This window comes from Cryptotermes secundus, unplaced genomic scaffold (genome assembly GCF_002891405.2).
Source record: "Cryptotermes secundus unplaced genomic scaffold, Csec_1.0 scaffold1139, whole genome shotgun sequence".
NCBI classification, from domain to species: Eukaryota; Metazoa; Arthropoda; class Insecta; order Blattodea; family Kalotermitidae; genus Cryptotermes; species Cryptotermes secundus.
In genome coordinates this window covers 30,061-53,303 of record NW_019743667.1, presented here as the reverse complement: position 1 = coordinate 53,303, position 23,243 = coordinate 30,061, and the positions used below count along the sequence as shown (strand labels likewise).

At 37.3% G+C, this 23,243-nt stretch overlaps 1 protein-coding gene across 2 annotated transcripts in view; it reads left to right on the top strand.

The window, feature by feature from the left end:
• The window catches only part of LOC111874236 (fatty acid synthase), a 62,254-nt gene that overhangs the window by 18,488 nt on the left and 20,523 nt on the right, over nucleotides 1-23,243 (top strand). For both annotated transcript variants that reach the window (XM_023869554.2, XM_023869553.2), the window contains 13 exons: nucleotides 851-967; nucleotides 2,191-2,299; nucleotides 2,547-2,804; nucleotides 3,285-3,470; nucleotides 4,127-4,434; nucleotides 8,382-8,678; nucleotides 10,864-11,054; nucleotides 11,888-12,127; nucleotides 15,371-15,482; nucleotides 16,083-16,259; nucleotides 16,739-16,918; nucleotides 17,273-17,471; nucleotides 21,734-21,914. In XM_023869554.2, coding sequence (XP_023725322.1) covers nucleotides 851-967; nucleotides 2,191-2,299; nucleotides 2,547-2,804; nucleotides 3,285-3,470; nucleotides 4,127-4,434; nucleotides 8,382-8,678; nucleotides 10,864-11,054; nucleotides 11,888-12,127; nucleotides 15,371-15,482; nucleotides 16,083-16,259; nucleotides 16,739-16,918; nucleotides 17,273-17,471; nucleotides 21,734-21,914 — 2,555 coding nt within the window. The remainder of the gene's footprint in view (nucleotides 1-850; nucleotides 968-2,190; nucleotides 2,300-2,546; nucleotides 2,805-3,284; nucleotides 3,471-4,126; nucleotides 4,435-8,381; nucleotides 8,679-10,863; nucleotides 11,055-11,887; nucleotides 12,128-15,370; nucleotides 15,483-16,082; nucleotides 16,260-16,738; nucleotides 16,919-17,272; nucleotides 17,472-21,733; nucleotides 21,915-23,243) is intronic.

Genomic DNA, 23,243 nt, shown 5'->3' with positions numbered 1-23,243 from the left:
AAAGTAAAGTTAGCACGCGTGGACTGTGCGACCAGGAGTCGAACCCCTGCCGTTTTATCGGAGATATCTCGATTATAGAAGGCCAAACCACATCACTGGCCGACTTCCTCTACTTTGCAATTGAGGTGTCGTGTGTGCTTTTCGCGTGGGAAACGAAAGACCGTCCGCACAAAGTTCGTGAAGTGCGAAATCGGACTCTGCATTTCCGGATTTTTTAGAATTCCACACGAAGGCAACATTCCAGCAGATGACGCAGGTGGGAAGACAGACACTCCATGCAGATGGCGGCCAAAAATTATATAAGTAGGACGTTATTTTCTACCTTAAAAATGTATTTCAAATAACGTCCGCACGCGCGGACTTTGCGACACCACATGGCGTCATTCGTACCGCTGCCTTTACTATCTGCGACGACATACGTTGTCTTTAGTCGTTTAAAGGTTAACAACTATGTCATGAAGAAAGGGGGGGGATATAGCCCCACCATTCTTGACCTTGACACTAGCTGGAAGTGAGTAGTCAGCTGCATGCCCGGTCACTTTGCCTCTGGGGAAAGAGCCACTTGTACCCATTGTATTGGAAGCTGGGTAGGCACAAGAGTCAGTCCAGATACAGTAGATAATAGAAAAATCTCTTGTCCTGCTGGGAATCAAACCCCAGCCATCCAGCATATAGCTTATTGCTGAACTGACTTAGCTATCCCAGCTTCAGTCTGTTAAGATATACATTTTTATTTGATGTATCAGGATCATTGTGTCTAGTAAAGTGGGCACTTCTGAATTCATAAATAAATAGGTTGGCTGTAGGCACCATTCATGTAGCTCAGCATTATGCATTGTTGTCATTTCAGGAGAAAATGAAGTCTGGTGAACGATCTGTTGTGATCACTTTAGATGATGAGGAGATGGAGTACTTGTCTGGGCATGTAATTGATGGCAGAAATCTCTTCCCTGCAATGGGCTACCTTGTGAGTTTTACACTGCTCTCAATATGTCTGAAACTTTGATTTGGCTCCAGAGTTCAGGGTCTTTATTATCCTAATAGTATGCATTCTGTTGTGTGTTATAAATAAGATATATAAATCTATGCAGTCTACACAACAATACTCTGTATTTAAAAACAAAATAGACACTATTGACGCTACATATTTCGACCCTTATTCTGGGTCATCATCGGGTGTACAATTATACAAGTCTCAGTTGTTGAATTGCATCTAATTCTTCAATAAGGATCCTCTTTAGTGTTTTTATTTTTTATTTATGAGGCGTTGTTATTCACCTTGGTCAATAAATTTCCTGTTATTACAGAATCCAAATGTTCATCACACTTGTCACTAAAACCCACCATCATTCCAGTTCATATTTTCACAGTCTATTTCTCTAAGGTCCATTAATATTATCTTCCCAACTATGTCCAGATCTTTTTTCTCATCTCTAAAGATTTTCCAAACAAAATTTTGTACCAATTTCTTCTTTTTGCTTGTATGTTACTAATCTTGCTATCTCTTCTTGTATGATCCAGTCACCCTGATAATACCAGGTGAAGAGTGTGAAATGTGAAGCTTCTCATTGTAAGATGTTCCCCGTTTTCCTGTTGCTTTGTGTCCTTTTACTCCAAATATACTCTCCAGCACTTTTCCAAAATATCTCTTGTGGTAATACGTAACTATCTAATTAACTCCCTCTTGAAAATCCAACAGTTGCTCAGCTACTCAAGAATTTTCCAAAATTTTATGGAACCTGAAAGTTCATTACTGTTTTCACAAGAACCCTCCACTGGTCCCTGTCCTGAGCCAGATCAGTCCAGTCCATAGCACCCCATCCCAGTTCTCTAAGATCAATTTTATTATTGCCCTCCCACCCTTCTTCGTAGTGATCTCTTTTCCTTCTGATTTTCCTCTTTTCTCCCATGCATGCTACATGCCATGTCCATGTCATCCTCCTCGGTTTCATAATTTTTTATTATATTTGAGAAGAGTTCAAGTTAAGAAGTTGCTCATTATGTAATTCCTAATATATTGCCCATCACAATATATTATGTGTAAATTGATGAATGTTACAAGGTACAGAAGGTTTTGCTATACATACACATAAAGCTTCCCCTGCTTTGAACATATTTTGTTTAACTTGATACAAGCAAGGCATGTAGGAGCCAGTCCTAGATTCATTGGTTTTGCTTTCTTCTCTTCAGGCCCTTGTCTGGGAGTCAGTTGGGCTGATGGCTGGACAGCTGTACACCGAAGTATCTGTTGTATTTAAGAACGTGCAATTTCACAGAGCTACCAACATACCTAAGGAAGGTATGTACATTAGTATTCTAATTAGAGTTGCCTGTCTTGAAATAGTTTCACATATCCTGTCACTAGAAGTTAATCTGTGTACAAGTACATTGTTTGGGATATTTGGTTCCCTTGTGAATTTCTTCTGTGATTTTGATTACATAATGTAGAAGAATTTCTCAAAGTTGTGCTGGTCAGAAAGGGAGAAACTGCAGGATGCTTCACAGTTTTTGTAGTTTCATGCTGCCTGTTTAACATGTTTTTGCAGGAAGCATTGAGTTTATTGTTATGGTACAGAAAGGAAGCGGCAAGTTTGAAGTGGTGGAGGGCAGCACAGCTATTGTTAGTGGTTCAGTTCACCTGCCAGAGAACATCTCTCGGGAAATTGCACCTATGGAGCCTCCTAAGCCAGTGCATTGTGATGAGCTGCTTGAACTTACATCACAAGACATCTACAAGGAACTGCGGCTGCATGGCTATAACTACCAGGGATATTTCCATAGCCTTCTCTCTGCAGATAACCTTTGTGGGTGTAAATACTCTGTTCCATTAAATCTTCATTTTTGCAGCGTTATCAACTGCCATTCATTACTATTGAGTCAGATGATGTATCCTTTCAATTTTGACATAATATGAAAATATTACTTTAATATGAGGTCTGCTTAATAACTGGACCACATTTTTAATATGGAAGTGCATTATAACTAACCTTTAGTAAGTGCTGTTATCTTCAAATGGCTCACTTTATGATTTTGTATATACATTCTTAGATCTCTCTAATATCCTGAAACATTACTGGAAATATTTTTTTGGACTCATTCCAGTATGCCATAATGTTGCTGTTAATGTCATGTGATTCATAATAAGATCTTTTTAAAGAGCTTTGCAGCTTTGAGTATCACTGGGTCAGATCATGTGAATACAAAAAATATTGAAATCCCAGTATATGAAGGAATATTCTGGCCCTTTCTTTTTGAAGTGCAACAAAGTTTCTCGTATTTTGCAGGCCGAACAGGAAAAATTCATTGGCGCAACAACTGGGTGGCATTTATGGACAATATGCTTCAGCTAGATTTGCTTTCACAAGACACACGAAGTTTGTTTGTTCCAACCTCGCTTGAGAAGCTCACGATAAACACTAAGCAACACGTTGCCATTGTCCAGGCTCTGGCTGCTGAGAGCGAGGAAGTTGGTGAGTGCTCACAGTCAGTTAAAATATAATTTTAAGCCAAGCTCAACTCTCATATGCACCTTGAACTGATGTGTTAAGGAGACATAACAAGTCTGACTAAATAAAGCTGTGTGAATTTTAATTCTTAATTATTTCTTTGAACTAACAAACTTTTGTTTACCCAGCATGACAAATTGCACTGTTTCCATAAAAGCTGAATAGTTTTGCTTGTATGTTAAGTTGATACAAAACTGAGATATCCACAATCAAAAAGGACCACTTCCTTCCATTCACCAAGATATCCAGAATCAACCATTCTCAGTCATTCACTTAGGTGCCTGGAATCACAAAGAACCAATTCCACCCATTCACTGAGGTACCTGGAGCCACAAAGAACCACTTCATCTCATTTATTGAGGTATCTAGAATCACAAAGGACCATTTTCTGTCATTCACTGAGGTATCCAGAATCACAAAGAACCACTTTCTCCCATTTACTGAGGTACCCAAAATCACAAGGGACCATTCCCAGTCATTCATTGATGTATCTACTATGTAGAACTACAAAGAACCATTTACACTCATTTACCACAGTATAAACATCTTTCACACATGACTTACGTGCAGTCTCTGCCTGTATTATGAGGCTATGTCATGCATGTTTTGCTTGTTTGCAGTGATCCCAGTGCATGTATACAAGGAAGTGGGCATCATCCAGTCTGGAGGTATAGAAGTGCGAGGACTTAAAGCAAGTGCCATAGCCCGGCGCAGGCCTCTGGGAGTCCCTGTGCTTGAAAAATATATGTTTGTGCCCAATGTGGAACCGCCAAGCCTGGACTTGCACACCGCATTACGAATGTGCATACATATTATTCTGGAGAATCAAATAAGCAACCACGTGAAGGCAGTAGAACTGCCTCATCATGATAGGATGCCTCTCTCACCCACATTGGCTCTCATTCTTGGAGACCTTCCACTTATTCAGGTAAGTTTCCAACTCATATTCAGAAGTTCTTTACATGAACAATTAGAATTTGTCATTACACCAAATATCTTCTTCAAATTATTGATTGTTGGTTTTGTAGTTGATTCAGTGATACTCATTATTCATGAATGTCAACATATCAAAACAAAATGAAAACCCAGACTTAGAGACTATGCTTATAATTAACCTAACCTAGTATTTGATGCCATGTAAAATTATATACATTAATATAAGTATTTAAATCTAAATTTACTGTATTTGAAATTGAAGGTAATAGCAATAAAAATTGTCATAATAATTTAAATCTGAATTTAGAAAGTGCTATATTACAAAATATATGGAGTGATATAACCCAGAGTGCTCTGAGTGAAACAGTGCATAGTTTAGACTGTAGATTTTCAGATTTGGATAAAACACTTGGTGAGGTGAAACACATAAGAATAGAAACAGTACTGTGCCTACATTAGAGTATTCATCCATGGACATTACTTGTTTATGGACATAGTGTATCAATTTTCTGGGTCATCTGTTAAGTTTAATAATCCTCTTGATTCTCTTACATCAAAATATCAGAGGTCTCATCAGTAAAAGGGATGAAATAATTGTTTCCCTAAATGTAGACAAGATTAGTCCACAATTTCTATTTTTTTCAGAGCATTATATGTCAGACAGCAATTTAAGTCTTGTTAGTATTGAAAATCATGTGTTAGGGTCTTGCTACTCTAGATGTAGGTACCAGAGAGGTGGTGTTTGTATATTTGATCTTAAGGAATTATGTTTTAGTCATGTTGATTTATCAACCTACTGTGTGGAAAAAATTTTAGAATTATGTGCTGTTAAAATAGAATCTAATGGTCTGGGTTTAGTTGTTGTTTGTTTATATAGATCTCCTGCAGGTGGCTTTTGTCAATTCTTGAATCTGTTAGAACAAGTTCCGTTGTTTTTGTATAAACCATCTATTGAATTATTAATATGTGGAGATTTTAATGTTGATTATTTACTAAATGATAACCGTAAACAGCAATTGTCTGTATTACTTAACACGTTCAATATGGTACATACTGTTAATTTCCCGACTAGACTGCAAAATAATCATGCTTCAGCTATTGACAATATTTTAGTAGATAAATCAAGATTATCTTCTTTTATAACATTACCTCTATGTAATGCACTGTCTGATCATGAGGCACAATGTTTCATACTTGATAAATATTTTGCTACTAATAAAAAAATTAACAATAAATCAAGATCTAGTTATAAATCTAGATTTCTGACTAGTGAAACTATTAATTATTTCACTGAACAGCTATCTTATGAAAAATGGAATGAAGTTTATCTTAATACTGATGTTAATTGTGCTTTTAATAAATTTGTATCTATATTTTTAAACAATACTTGAGCAATAACAATGATAAAACTTGGATGACTATTGGTATAAAGACATCTTGTAAACATAAAAGATTTTTATATAAGTTAATCTAATATAGTAACGATCCAAAAGTAAAAACTTATTATAAAAAGTATTGTCCTATTTTAAGGAAAGTAATTTATGAAGCAAAAAAATTATATTATAATCAGTTAATTTAAATTTATAATAATAGAAATAAAACAGCATGGAATATTATAAGAAATGTATTGCATAAATCCACCAGAGACAATTATATGCCGGTTACGTTTAAAATGGATAATAGGAACATTCAGTTTAAAGATGTAGCTGATGCTTTCAACGAGTATTTTTTTAATATTGCTCATAGTTTGCAAACACATCCAGATAAAACTAGTTCACCTCTTGAATTATTAAAGAATGCTTATCAGCCCATTTTACAGAGTATGAAAGTAATTCCTGTAACCAAAGGAGAAATTATCAATATAATTTGTTCTTTAAAATCAAAGAAGTCCTCTGGTTATGATTTCATCTAAAATATTAAAACTTTGTAACGTCTTTATAAGTGCGCCCCTTTCCTACATCTGTAATATGTCTATCATTACTGGTGTATTTTCTGAACACTTGAAGTATGCTGTTATGAAGCCCCTGTATAAGAAAGGAGATAAGGTTGATATTACGAACTGTAGACCTATTTCTATGTTGACTGTATTTAGTAAAGTTATGGAAAAAGTTATGCATTGTAGATTGAGTCAGCATCTACAAGTCAATAATATTCTGGTGCAGGAACAGTTTGGCTTTAGGAAAAATTTCTCAACAGACCATGTCGCTTTTTCTTCTACGACTGGCATACTTCAGGACTGGAATGACAAACTGCAAACTGCAGTGATTTTTTGTGACTTTGTTAAGGCTTTTGACTGTGTTAATTATGAGATATTGACATCTAAACTAGAGTATTATGGTGTCCAGGGTGGTATATTAAACTGGTTCAAATCATATCTATTGGATAGAAAACAGAGCGTGTACATTAAAACTAATGATGGTCAGGACTATTTTTCATCTCGGGAAAGAGTTAGGCAAGGGGTTCCTCAGGGGTCGGTTTTGGGATCACTTCTATTTATTATTTACATTAATGATTTGCCTCCATATATTAATAAACTGGCTAAAGTTTTTCTTTTTGCTGATGATACCAGTATTTTGGTTACCAGTAATAATCATGCTCAGCTTAAGCATAAAGTCATGGGTACACTCTCTTTTTGTAAATTGGTTCACAGCTAATAAGTTGGCCTTAAATATTACTAAAACTAATATTATTAGATTTGCTCTAAAACAGTCTGGCAGTTGCTAGCGGGAATTTGTTTATGAATGACGTTCCTGTGATAACATTTTTGGGTCTTCAAATTGATAATTTGGATTGGAAGAGTCATATAGCGCATATTCTCCCTAAACTTAGTTCAGCTATTTTTGTAATTAGGAGTTTATCTTATTTTATGAGTCAAAATATTTTACAAATGGTGTATTTTTCTTATTTCCACTCTATTCTTAAGTATGGAATAATTTTCTGGGGGAACTCAACGAATAATGTTAGAGTTCTTAAATTAAAAAAAAAAAAAAAGGATGAGACTCTTGTCTCTTTTTAAGAAATTGAATATACTGCCATTGTCATGTGAATACATTCTCTTGTTGATGATGTTTGTGATTGATAATCAAACTAAATTTTGTTCAGGTTTAGATGCTCATAGTTTGAATACAAGAAATCGAAAGCAATTATATTTGCCAAACTCGAATCTTTCTGCTTTTCAGAAAGGTACGATGTTTACCGCTATTATACTATTCAACAGATTGCCCATACCCATTCAAAGCCTTAAAGAGGATAGAATTAGATTTAAAAATAAGCTGTCTTTATATCTTATGAATAATTCCTTTGATACAGTTTCTGAATATGTGGAACTTAACATAAACAATTAGTTTTAATTATTCTGTTATCTGTGTGTTTGTTTACATTTTTTGTAATTTTTTTTTTTTTTTTTTGATATGACGACCTTCATGTCCATTGGTTTTGGACTTATAAAATGAAATGTATGTATTTATATATGGATGTATGTAATCAGATTTCTAAAAGGGAGTACAGATTCAAAGTAAAGACAAAACTTTTATAAGCACATCAGTTGTCCAAGATCTTTTTTTAAACCTTATAGCTCCATGACTGATTATATTGATAGGAAGAGAAAAATACATAACATATCACTAATAGCTCAGTTACTGTAGTGACCAGACTATGGATTGGATGACCTGAGACTCTGGGTTTTATCCCTGTCGGGCAGGGTTCTTTTCTGTTTTCCACAGAGCCTAAACCAGCTCTGGGGCCCACCCAGTTCCTCATCCAAAAGTCACCAGTAGTTTCTTCACTGGGGGTAAAGTGGCCAGAGCAAGAAGTTGACTACTCACTTCCATCTAGAGCTGAAGTTAACATTTTATGGAGCCATTTCTTCACTCTCCCTTAAGATCTGTTTCTAAACTAAGCTATACTAAGAAAGTGTCAGTAGCTTATTTATCATTGCAGGCAGACATAACAATTCTCACAAACCAAGACAACCCACTGGTAGCAGACTTGGATATGACTGGAATCAAGGTTGAAGACAGGAAGCTTCTTGGAGAACAGAATTGCATGCTTGTCATTGCCTGCAATGTCTTGCACCACACTAAGCTACAGCAGACTGCAGTTAGTGCCCTGGCTGATGGGGCCTGCATCTTAACCCGTGAGAACCCTGACACAAAGTATATGGGTAACAGTCGCTTTGGATTTGAGGTTGTATTCGAGAAGACTCTGGGAGATGAAAAATTTGTCTTGCTAAAAAAGGTATGTATGTAGCTCAAATAATAGCACAGTAGTAAATGTACATAAATAGTGGCCTCCGTAGTCTAGAGGCAACGTTCCCACCTCATGACTCGTAGTACTCGGGTTCAAATACCTGGCGGAAGTCGTCGAATTTTTAAGGGTGGAAAAATTCAGGGAACAAGTCCTCCGGGAGGACTTGTTACTTTAAGCCGTGGGTCCCGTGTCGTAGCTTTACAGCACGTAAAAGAACCTCATACCTCCAAAGGAGGTCACTAAGCCAAAATTGCGGACGTTTGCCGCCCAACAGCAGTCACTAATACCTCCGGTAGATGGGGGGAAGCATTATAGATACTTCTCAGCCAGTAGAGCCGGTCTCGCTGGCTGGGCGGAACTGATGGTAAGCACCAGTACCGGCAGGATATAGAGGCTGGTAGAAATCATAGAGGGAAGCACAATGGACCACTACAGGTCTAAGTGCATGGGGAAACCCACCCTCTCTAATAACTAACTAACTAACTAAATGTACATAAATGCAAATGTCTGCTAGAGCAATTAGGAAGGCATAGGGAACATAAAATTAATTTAATGTAACATGCAGACAGATGCTTTGCATATTCACAGAGGTTTGAACGTTTATTTAGTATATGTATTAAGCTGAACTTATTATGGCATATTTGCTTGGGGCAAGAACTGTGAAGCCAGCTGAGACAGCCGTTACTAAAGAACAGCTTCATAAACAAGCACGTTCCCACAGCAACAGTTGAATACAACAATAACAGGAAGTGGTGTTTTCTGCGCAGTCCATGCTGAAATGTTATAAACAGGATAATTATAGAGATCCATCCTCTCTTTCAGTTAAAAAAAAAAATCTGGTCATGATCCTCAAGGAGCTTGGCACCGAGATGAGCTGATTGGCAGTAAACTGCCAGTCATAAAATAACTCTGACTCCAAAATTCACCACCTTGCGAGAGAAGATGTTATGTAGGCATTATAACTGCAAGGGTTCAGTTGCAAAAAGGAACAACTGTGGTTTTAAGTCTGAAGGGGACTGGTGCCAAGACAAACTGATTGGCAGTAAATCACCAGTCATAAAGTAACTGTGACTGTGACTGTGACTGTGACTGACAGTTTTCAGTTAGTATGTCAAGAGTTGCTTTAGCTGAGGACAGGGCAGTTCAGGAACCCAGAGGAAGGGGATTGTCTGCCATTGGAAGCCATTACCAAAACACTGGTGAAGACACAGCAGGCTGAGAAGACTTATGTCTGTGCTGTATTGAACTGTCAAGTGTGTAAATTAGTGAAACAGTTATAATTACTTGTAGTCACAGATCTGTAAGTGTTCAATAAATCCAGTTATCAATCCAAACCCAGTATACAATTACACAATCATGTGACGTTATAGTTAAATCCACTACACATATAGCATGCCATTTTCAGTGCAAATCGTGATTTATAACTGTGTAAGGGCAGCTTGCTGTTGGGGTGGCATAAAGTAGAACTATTTACAGTTGCATATCTGTCTCCTTTATTGCAAATTATAACTTTTCTTGAGATTTAAAATGGAATATAAAGTATCTGCTTAAGTTCCTATAGGTTATTCTGTTGTTCATAAGTATATGTGCTTTATGAACAGTAGAGGTCATTTTGTGCTGAATGAGTTGGGGTAATGTTTATACCCACATACACTGCAGAGAATTAGAAAGGGTGGAGAAGAATGTTGTTGTGGCCTGATATTATACAGTGTCCACAGATTTGCCTGACATTTAAGTTAGTTTTATTCACAGTCTTACAAACGCAACTTTTCATAGAGTTCTGATGGACGTATGGCTAATGCCAGGCTGTCATATCCCACTCTCTTGCCTCACTCTTCATACAATATGTGTCCGCCTTATAAGGCCATCATCAGGTATACATTATGTTGTAAGTTGTGACACTGCTTAACAGGCATAAGAAAACCATGTGGTGGCACAGGATAGCATGGTCTGAACTGCTTACTCGCTGAATGTGGGTGAACTATATTAATTTGTGCTCTACTGCTGGTGCTAGCAGTACTTGTTAGGAACAGCAGGAGAATTCTGAAATCATTCTGACTATAGTGAAATATTCTAGTGCTTCTGTTGGGATTTATGTCTTGTAAGTAGATTTTGTACCTGTCATGGTATCCCAGCATGTCAGAAGGTCTGATTTTTTATGTTGGTGTTGTAGGGAGTGGTAGTGAGTAATCCAGTTGTCATCCACGTAAGCGCCCAAAACTATGACTGGTTGCCACAAATACAGGCCGTTATTGATAGCAGTTCTAAACGTCGCATCATATTGGTTGCTCAGAATGAACCACTAAATGGCATCCTCGGTCTTGTTAATTGCATCCGCAAGGAGCCAGGAGGCGAGCCCGTAAGGTTGGTGTGGTGATTTTAGACTAAGAATAACCTATTTCTACTTAAATCTGAGCAATTTAAAATTGTTGCTACTGTAATTGTTCAGAGTCATAATTGTACTTCATGAAGTGGCTCACAACTTACCATAAACCACATTTCTAAACATACCAAATGTTGTGTAGTTTTGTGATCTTCCCCATTCAGTACAGGATAATAAATACAGATTACCAGAGCTCTTTGCCTCTCATGTTTCCAATGATGACTATCCCAATACTGGCCACAACCCCAATCTGCTAGCAATATTTAATCCACAGTTTATTTATTTGACCCATTCACATATTATTTGATATTGTCTTTTGAAAAGTCCAATTCAACTATTTTCACATAATACCTGGAAATTATTAGAGTAGTCTCATGTAGATATACTGCACTTATTGCCCAGTAATTGAACTTTGTAATTTTAATTTCATGATGTAGATGATATCATGAATGTGTTTGCACATCCTGAGCTGTGAGGCTGTGCTAGTGGATTAACAATGCTGTAGACGTTATTAAACCTTGAAAGAAATGGCTGTACATAGAATTTTAAGGGATGGGAGAGGAAGCAGTCATTACTCCTGTGCCTTTAAGGTGTGAGAAAACCTATGAAACACCTCAATCAGAATATCTGATTGTCCAGCAGGAATTCACACTTTGTATTTCTGAAAGTCACGCATGATACAGTTGTACCAACCTGTACAGTATCATTCTCCATGGCAGCAACATTTCAGCAATATCATATTTCAAACATGCAATGAAATAAGCAGGAGAAACATTTGTTAGGAAATCTGAAAGACTCTTCTTTTCCCTTTTAGGTGCTTTTTCATTCTGGATGAATCAGCTCCACCATTTGATTTAGATGTGCCCCTATATTACCAGCAGCTAAACAAAGATCTGGTGATAAATGTGTACAGCAATGGACAGTGGGGATCATACCGGCACCTCCCACTTGACAGCTTCAGCACTGTGAGTGTACCACATGCCTTTGTGAATGTCACTACTCGAGGAGATCTATCCAGCTTGAAATGGATAGAGGGAAGTTTACGGCCAGACAGGTATGTAAGCAGCATGTCAGTGCATATTATCATGTGTATGGGTGACTAAAGATGGGGTTAAAATTGATAATTGGATTTATTAGCAACCTACAGTTCATTAACTACAATTATTACACTGTTGCTGTTTTACACAAGTTACTATCGCTCCACACTAATCTCTTCAGTCTATCTGCACAAGTCCTCATATATATTTATAACACACAAACCATATATCCATATATAAATCTTACTAAATCACGCACTCCCAACATCACTGTGCTTAAGCACACGTGAAGTCTTCAAAGCACATGTGAAATCTTTACAGGCTGACTTCTTGTACTCTTCTGTACCCCTGGTTCCAATTCACTCTGAACTTACGGCATGTGGCGCTCATTACATAGCCGCGGAGCAGACCTGGACCTACAGTAAACACATATCACATGATGGCTATCCAGCCAGTCAGTTGACGCGTCGGTCGAATCTACAGAAAACACAGCTTCCTCTATTGTTGCTTGTTGGACCGTGTTTACAGAGCTGTTGCCTGGAAACACATTGATCAAGTCCATTACAATATGTTCAGATCATTTTCTATAAACACCATTCAAGGATGTGAAATTGGACAGGGAACATAGGTTACTATCAATTATGCATGTGTGAATTATCAGTAAGAATCCTTCATTGGTGTTCATTTTATGTTCACATTACTAAATATTTATGAAACTGCATATTTTCTATTTACTCAGATGCTTGTGAATGTAGCTGTGTTCCCTTTTCACTTTTGTTTCACATTTTATGATCTGTTTTTATATGCAGTGAGGAAGAGCAGAAATTAAGCTATAACCTTTGCCCCCTTTTGTCTCTTCTTTCATGATGCTAATCTCTGCTACTAGTTCCATGAAGCAGAATCCTTTTTGAGAAGCTTGTAGTCACAGCGTTCTCCGCTCTCCTGCTGCTTCCTCTGTTCTCTTAGTACAAAATACAAGTAGGTTCATCAGCATCCTGTTCTCCTTGTAATATGAGAGACAACGTTTCATGCCCCTCATCTGTGCTTCCATATTTATAACCACTGCAATTGTGATCATGAAATTATTGTAAATAATTCATGTAGTACTGAACATATGAATTGAATATAAGATAATTTTGGATTATCTACATCTCTGATAATCCTCCTTTTCTCCAGCGCCTTTGATTTTAGACATACTTTATCACTAAGAGCATTTTGAGTTTAATAGTGTGTGTGGTTCCAGGAACATGATGACCCATTCGTTAAGGCCTTCGGTTTAAATCTATTGATTGTGAAGTGGCTAATGGATTCAATGTAGTCTTTATAATGTGTCTTGCTACAGTTTGCCCACTCCAAGAGATATTCCATGAAAACTATAATTTTCTCAGAATATTGAACTTTACAGGGCATAAGCTTCAAGTTAAATACAAGTATTATGAAAAAGTTAAATAGTTCCATCCAGTGTGACTAGTTAAGATTTTTTCTTATGTCAATTACTCATGCCCTTACATGTTTCGGTCATCAGAGACCATCTTCAGAGGGACCATATTGATGTAAAGGTGTCCCTCTGAAGATTGTCTCTGATGACCGAAATATGTAAGGGCATGAGTAATTGAAATAAGAAAAAATCTTAAGGTGTCCCTCTGAAGATGGTCTCTGATGACTGAAACATGTAAGGGCATGAGTAATTGAAATAAGAAGAAATCTTAACTAGTCACACTGGATGGAACTCTTTAACTTTTTCATAATATTATTAGTGTGACGGACCAGAATGAAACAAATTAAATACAAGTATGTTGAAACTTATTTTATAGTAATGGAAGTTGTAGGAACATGAAAACGCAATTTAATGCCAGGTGATTTTATTTTTGATTAATGGAGCCAGTAGAATATAATTAAGAGAAGAGGAGGAAGGATATGATTAGTGCAAATAAGGAGACTCTTAAATGTGGACACAAAATTACCGAATGTTTTCTATAAATTGAACCTAACCACAATTATTCAGATCATAATCCTGTCATTTCTCCAGTTCTCTTGATAAACTTCAGTGAATTTTGTGGTTGATTTGCTTAAGATGACATTTCTGTGCTTGCATATCCTTTACAATCAGATACTGAACAATGAACAAATCAAAGAACCGGTATTGTCATGTTAGGATTAAAGATGATTGTACATGGGAACTGGTATAGCTCACTCAGTATAGCAGCTATGCAGTGGGCTGGGTGAACAATTAATCAGGGTTTGATTCCCAGCAGGTCACGAGTTTTGTGCCTTCTCCATAAAATCTGGACTGGCTCTGTGGCTCACTTATCCTCCTATGCAGTGGGTACCAGAGGCCTGTTTCCTGGGGCTAAAGCAGTAGAAGCATGAGGCTGACCACCCACCTCCATCTAGGGCTGAGGTTAAGAATGATGGAGCTACTCCCTCATATGTCTTTATGGCATGATTCTTATTTAATTAAACCCATGATAGCTTCGCTTTACTTATACTTTCTGAAGTTTAAATCACCACCTAGTCACATTTGTGTAGATCACATGTATGGATGGTAAAATATCTGTGATTGGCATGAAGTTGAAAACTTGATTGTTTATGCAACAGCTTGGAATGGATGAAACTTTATCTTTGTCTTCCTCTTCCATCATCCCCTTCCTTGTCCTCCATCACCATCATTTTGTCTTCATTATCATCTCTTTCTCTTCATTACCTCATCATCTTCTTTCTCCTTCTTACATCCCCTCTTCCTCATCAGCATCATGTCTTTCTTTCAAGGATTATGAAATCTGATCTGATCTGCACAGAAAACCTTTTAAAAATTTCCATTGCATGGCCATAGATTAAATTTATGTAGCAGAAATAATGTGAAAGATTCAGTTGTAGTGTTATCAACACTGATGTTGTAACACAATGTTTTGATCTGAAAAAGAAACCTGGTTGTTTTCATAACAGTGTTTGTGAATATGGTAAAATACTTTGCCACAAACGTAAATCATAGTTTCCATCATATCATCAGCAGCAGCATCAGCATTGTTGTCATCATATCATCGCTGTATCATCATAAGTCATCATCAGATCACTGAAAGTAAATGGAATCATGCGTATGGGAATTTCTGTCTGAGAAATAAATTCCTTCAGCAAGCAAACAAATGCCAGAAAGGACAAAAGGGAAAAAATCTTCCATGATTTTTATAATAGTGCCTTTTCTTTAGTTGTATTATAAGTAAAGGAATGTAAGCCTGAAGCACATTTATGTTGTGTTGCAGTGACCCATCAAGGCTCGTGCACGTTTATTACTCTGCCCTCAACTTCCGAGATGTGATGACAGCAACCGGCAAACTGGGATATGAAGTCTTTACCAAGAGTCGACTGAACCAGGTGAGAAGGTGCTTTTCCGTAAATTTGAATGAAGATCACCTGTACATAATTGGAAGGAAAGGTTCTTTTATCCTCTCCCACAGCGTAATAATTTTCTGTCTGAATTCCAACCAGAACCAAACTGTTGTGATCAGAGGTCTTGCCATTGGTTCATTCAACCTGCTCAACCAAATGCCAAATTACATGAAAACCACTCCTACTACGTCTCTCCTGACTTTATCATTCACAATCATCCTGCACCAAATTATAACTGCAGCAGTTGATCCAGTGCCATAAAATAAACAATTAATTTCAATTTCAATTTCTTATTTTGCTGAACCTTATAATAGTAGATGAGAGCATGAACCTAACTGACTATCTGTCATAGTTTAAACACTTTGGTACCAGGCAAGTTGGCTGACAACTACTAACTGCTGTAGTGATATATTCAAATTCGTGCAGCACTAACAGAAATGTATGAATCATTAAGGGGATTCCGTGGAATAGTGACAGGATATCTATAGTAGCTCAAGATGGTGTCTGTTTTGTACATCTACCTTTGTTTTAAAATAGAATAAATGTGCTCATGACTAAGTAAATAATGTTTTTTTTTGGTGGCAGCATTGTCTTCAGGGCCTTGAATTCTCTGGGCGTAACACGAAGGGGCAACGTGTCTTTGGCATGGGTAATTATGGGTCTATGAGCACAATGGTGATGGCGGACAATGATCTTCTCTGGACTGTACCCGAACACTGGACACTAGAGGATGCAGCCACTGTACCAGTTGTGTATGGAACGGTGAGTTAACACAGGCTCTTCAAAACATGAGGGAAGTATACACTCCAGATGTCAGGTTCTAAATGATATCTTGACATATTCAGAAGCACAACCAGAATGCTAAGTGCTGTAGGAGTCTGCATAATTATATGATAAATGCAGTTAAATACCTCTTTGAAGTTTCTTTTGGAAGCAGTGATTTTGAACACTAAAATGGGGAAAATCTTAAATGCAGGTAATTTAATATTGAGATTATTAACTTGGGATCATTGAAGAAAAACCTTAAAGTGAGGTACATGAAATGTGGGGTTCACTGTATTTTTATTAACTTTTTGTTGTGTCAACAGGGTCAGTTTCTTTTGTCTGAATTTTTAAATTGCCAGACGTAGTCCATTACTGGATTAGNCTGATATGAAGGTTATTTTAAAAATGTCAAAACATGTTGTGTTTGTGTGCAAGATTCAACCAACCTGAAGGAGATTCTATTTTGTCACAAATAGGTTTACTATGGTTTGGTATTGAATGGGCATATGAAGAAAGGGGAGTCAGTGCTGATACATGCAGGCAGTGGGGGAGTAGGTCAGGCAGCAATCAACATCTGTCTGCATGCAGGTTGCACAGTGTTCACCACTGTTGGAACGGAAGAAAAACGGGAATTCATCAAGAAACAGTTCCCACAGGTAGCGAGAACCATTAAATTGCAATGTAAATGTATTGAATAACTTCATAAGTCATTAAACTTCAAATGAAAACTTCTGTGGTGACAGAAACAATGCTTCATACTCATGTAAACTTTGTTTTTGTGTAATGATGTCAGTATCTCTCCTTTACATTCACTGCTGAGCTCTTAAATGACAGTTTTAATCTCATAAAAGTAGCCATAATTAAATGGAATAACACGTGCATTTTTAATTGGCAAAACAAACAGTTCTAGTGAACATATATTGAAAAGCATGCACCTTTTGATTCCTCAGAGCTGAACAAAAATGTTGGTTATGATGCAGGCAGTGTATCAATGGTCTGTTTTCTCTTAGCTGACAGACCACAATATTGGAAACTCCCGAGACACCTCTTTTGAGCAGCTTATTATGCTAGAGACAAATGGAAGAGGGGTTGATCTTGTTCTTAACTCCCTGTCTGATGAAAAGCTGCAGGCTTCTCTACGCTGCCTTGCCATTGGAGGACGATTTCTAGAGATTGGAAAAGCTGATCTTGTCAACAACAAACAACTTGGTAAGATATGCCTTGTTAATCTGCTATTCTTGGAACTGGGGTTTTGAGTCAGTGTGTGTGAAGTAGAAATGAAATCACCAAAATATGCAGTATTCAGCTTTGTGAATGGCTTGAGACTTTTAGCATTGGCAATACATGATGTACAGGTGTTGGACAATATAATGGAAACACTACAGATACTGTACACATTTTTTTAAATATATTGTTTAACCACCTTTTGGCTTCAGTAGAGCCACAGCCCTTCCTGGAATGAACTCATACAAATTTTGAACAGTCTCTAGTGGAATTTTATGCCATTCTTCTTGAAGAACATCCTCAAGTTGCCTTAGAGGTGCTGGAGGTGGGAATCTGTTCCTCACCCTAGTCTCCAAAACTGACCAGAGTTGTTCACTGATGTTAAAATCTGGCGATTATGCTGGCCAGGGAGGACGTTGAAGTTCACCTTCATGTTCTTCAAACCATGACTAAACAGTTCCAGCTGTATGAGGGGGGGCATTATTGTCTTGGAAGACAGCATCATTGATCAGAAATAATGACTGCATCATGGGATGCACCTCTTTACCCAACCTGTCCATTCGGCCATGAAGGGTAATAATGGGACAACAGAATATTACGATATTGGTGCCCAAATCAGTACAGAACCTCCCTGTGTTCCACTGTTGGAACCAGGCAGTCCCAATTGTAGGCTTCCTTTGGTGTTCTCCAAACGTAAACTCTTCTGATGTAGGTAATAGCATGAAGGACGATTCATCTGACCATATCACATGCGCTTTTCCAGTTGTCTGATATCAGGTTTTATGGTCATGGCACAATTGTTTACACATATTTTCAGTAGTCAGTGGTTTAACAATTGCAGCCCAACTGTGGATGTTGGATTTGTGAAGCTCACATCAGACAGTTTTTGTAGAAACATGATCTTCAAGATGAATATTCAGTTCTGTTGTCACCTGTGCTGCAGTAGTTTTGTGAATTTTCAAAACAAACCTCAATGTATGACAATCTCTTTTTGTCAATGTTGATTTTCGCCCACAGTTCCCCTTGACTGACATTGTCTCATGATTTGTGTATGTCGACATAACCTTCAAAACTGTCACTCTTGATACGCCTAATAATGTGGCAGTTTTTGCCACAGATGCTCCAGCTAAATGCACACCAACGATCTGTCCTCTATCAAAGGCGTGGAAGTGTTCCGTTTTCCGATTCTTTCACATGGACTGTCATTCAACACAATCACTAATGCACTGACATGAGCACTACACAGTGTAAACAAATGGAAAAAGAACATTCACTGTTGTCAACTTAAGTTCTTACATTGTAGCCAACACAAATTCTATTCCTCAATTTTATAGTATTTCCATTATTTTGTCCAGCCCCTATATATTTAGGTGGTGCTTAATTTGAACGCTAGCCAGGGTCAGTTACAAAGTTAATAGAAAGTCCGTCGAGTGTAACAATTTGTAGGTCACTTTTTATTATTATTATTTCTGCCTTACATGTCTGCTGACGTCTCCCATCTTCGGGATGAATTAACAAGGAGGAGTTCAGCATTTTATATCAAATATTTTAACATTTTAGCGTTTTAACTTAAAAATAGGTTCGGATGAAAAGTGAGAACTTGAGAGTGTACTCAACTATCTTAGCATGTTTTGTGCTTTTACACGTAACATATCGTAGCAACGTCCACACGACAAACATAATTGTGAACATCAAAAACAGCGACAGTGTTTCCATAATTATAGCAAGTGCCTCTGATGATGGTTGTGTCAAACCGAAACATGTAAGGCAGAAATAATAATAAAAAGTGACCTACAAATTGTTACACTCGACGGACGTTCTATTAACTTTGTGATTGAGAGTGTAACGGACCAAAATGAAACAATTCAAAAAAAGGGTCAGTTATTCTGACTTGGTTTCTGATGATTTTCACCAGTCCCTTGAGGTGAATGCAGAGGTGCCATGCCTGTTTCCTCTTCCACCTTTTCCATTTCACTGCACAGCTATGATTCTCTACCCTATATGAAACACCCGGTATCAGTCTTGCATTACACAGTGAAATTTATATTACAACATAAATTGTATGCAAATCCATTTATTACTAGTAGATCTAAACATGTTCATTTCAATTTTATAATGTTGCATGCTGTCTGTGCATAAGTTATAAAGAATCATTGTATAGTGTCACACAAAACTTTAGTTCAAGTGTAACACCAGCTGAGAATTCAGTGGGCAGTCTCATTGTTTAGTATACAAGCTTTCACACTATCCTACGAATGACACATGAAAATAATCAGTCATGAACCATATCCTCTATGTAGCGTACTATACTTGACATACTCACATCAAAATATTACCAGTACTCACAAAGAGATACAATACAATGAAGCATACATGACTATTACATAACTTACATTCATGCGATGTGTTAACGCTTGACAGTTTGTTGCTATGGTAACCCAGAATTATGCAGTCACTGATAAATCTCACACTTACAAAAGATATATTTATTTTTATGAGTATGTTTTTTTTTTTAAATAAAGTTTGTGTGACTGTTAAAACGTTTTACATTTTAAAAATTAATTACTCTTTTCACCATTAAAATGAAAGAGATATCATAATCACCAAAATTAACAATTCACAATTAAAAATTATGCACAAGAGTATGTGTCAGTTTATAACAGAAAGAAAGGTAATTGAAGTGAACTTATGTAATGAGTTGCTTATGCAGAAAAATAGTACTCAACACAGACTATTCAGTCATGAAAAGGAAACGAAAGCACAACAATTTCTACTTGTTATATTTTCCAGATATGATGAAATCTATTAGAATTTGTACCCCAATAATTGTGGAAAATATAAAAATTTTTGCATAACAGTACTGTTGCAAAGTTAATCCTATTTGCTATGATTCTGACTGATCTGGTAACTTCAAGGATTAATTTGAATTAACCTGGTGATTTTAACTGTATCTGGCATATTTGTCTCTATTTATGGTTTTGCACTGATTTCACTATGGTTCATATCAACATCTCATATTTCAAACTGACATGAACAAAATACGTAGTATACTCTTCTATTCTATGGAGCTGTTCCATCCACAACAATAAAAAAGATATAATGAAACTTCTATGTAACAAAATCTAAAAATTGGTTGCTGTTGATGTGTAATAATTTGTTTTATACAGTGATCTATAATAATTAACTGAATATTTTATCATCATCATCGTTTTAAATTTGAATTTGAATTTGAATTTATGTACATTCCATAAATCCAAGTACAGGTTGACACTATAGGCTATGGCACAAGTCAAGTACAAATACATGCTATCTTTACAGTAAAAGCTGATCTATAGGTCCGCATGATATCATAATGCACAGGTTCTGCTGTACGCATATGAGGTGAAAGCATTTGTTTCAAACTTTAATTTCCTTTACACAATAATGTAACATTTCTGTTTCCTTCTTCCCTGGACCCTCATTCCTACTGCAGACGAAATAGACAACATCCACAGATATTGAGGAATTTATTGTATACTATTGCCAATATGTACAGTAGTCATGAATTTGAAGTTCTGCAGTAGAGTTTTTGGATATGGTTTGAATCCTTGTTCTCAATATTCTTTAGTAGTACATGAGTATACTTTCATTTCTCAATCTGAGTGTTCTTGCATCTTTAAAGTTTTAGATACTACATGCTCTTATGTTAACAAGGAAAGCAGCCATATCCCAGGCAAAAGAACAATTGATTCTAATTATAGGAATGAGTTCCTGTATTCCATATTATTATTATTATTATTATTATTATTATTATTATTATTGGAGAGGGTGGGTTTCCCCATGAACTGTGACCAGTGGTCTATTGTACGTCCCCCTGTGATATTCTACCAGTCTCTATACCCTACCGATACTGGTGCGTGCCATCAGTCCCGACTCAGCCAGCGAGTTCGGCCTCTACTGGCTCAGCGGTATCTAGATGCTTCCCCCATCTACCAGAGGCGTTAGAGACTATTGTTTGGTGGGAAAAGTCCTTGTAATTTGGCTCACAGACCTCCTTCTTTTACGTGCCGTAAAGCTATGACACGGGACCCACGGCTTAAAGTTCCTCCCAGAGGACTTGTTCCCTGAATTTTTCTGCCCTTAAAAATTCCACGACCTCCGCCGGGTTTGAACCCGTGTACCTACGGAGGCCGCTCCTGCATTCCATATACCCATGACTATGTTATACAAGTTTAATGCCATTGACTTCTCTGCATCTCAACACATAGGTATGGAGATATTCCTGAAGGAGACAAGTTTCCACGGTGTCATGCTGGACTTTTTGTTCTCTGCATCTTCTGAAAAGAAGAAAGTTCTGTGCGATCTCATTGTTGAAGGCATTAAGTCAGGGGCTGTGAAACCACTGGTCAGGAATGTGTTCGCTGAAGATGAAGTAGAACAGGCATTCAGGTATAATGAGTACTCTCATGAAGTAGAACAGGCATTCAGGTATAATGAGTACTCTCACATTCTGGTACAGTTGCCTATTTATGACAGAGATGCAGGAAAACAACTTTTCTCTCCTGAAGTTCATACACTGGAATTTTTCCTTTAAAACTGACTACATTCAGAGAGAATTAACTAACAAAATAATTGAATATCTAACTAATTCAATAAATATCTAACTTCTTTATGGAATGCATTCTGTTGCATGATCAAACTGATCAATTACCATGTTCCATCTAACGCAACACAGAGAATGTATAACATTCAATTTGTTTTATTAAAATCACAACATGTTTTGACCATTTTATATGGTCATCCTCAGGTCAGTGCAAATGCTTTTTTTTTCTTTCCCCCCTCCAATTCGCATAGTGGGGGGTGGAGTCCAGTTGGATCCACTTGGCACTGCGGCCACTGATTGGACTATTGTACCTGCCCTGGGTGATTATGATGATGGAGGATTGTTTTGCTGGAATGAAGACTGGCAGGGGAAACCTAAGTACTCAGAGAATACCTACCCCAGCTCCACTTTGTCCACCATAAATCCCACTTGACCAGACCCAGGTTTGAACCCGGGCTGCCGCAGTGGGAAGCCAGCGACTAACCGCTTGAGCTATGGCACATCCTTTGTGCAAATGCTTAACAAGTGCCCTTTTGAATTGCAAGACACTTTACCTCTCATATGGGCCCATATTTACAATGATTTCTGTTTGATGACAGTATTAGCATAGGTAAAATCTACGTATTAAATGAAGTTGGTGTGTGGATTAAGTAAAATTGAACAACCCTGGAATGAACTAGGGTAAACAAGTCTGGAGCTACAAGGGTATGATCCCTTATTCTGCTTGTTGCTGGGTGTTTGGAAGCGAAGGTGATAAGGTGTGGTACTTAAGAATCTGGAACCCCCTCCCATCTAGCCTCCTCTTGCCCTTCAAGTTTGAAGCTACCAATGTAAACATGGAGACCAGACACACAGTGTAAGCTACACAGTTCAAGGGTAAAGACCATAGCCTAGTTAGGCTAGCAAACATCCTTCAGTCCATAAGTACAAGAGTAATCTTTTCATTAAGCATATAACAATAGCTAATACATCAAAATTAGCAACTTATGTTGCAAATTGCATTGTTCCAGATTCTTAAGCGTCACACCTTATCACCTTTGCTACCCAACCCCCAGCAACAAGTAGAATAAGGGATGATGCCCTTGTAGCTCCAGACTCGTTTACCTTAGTTCATTCCAGGGTTGTTCAATTTTACTTAAACCATACACCAACTTAATTTTGTATGTAAATTTTTA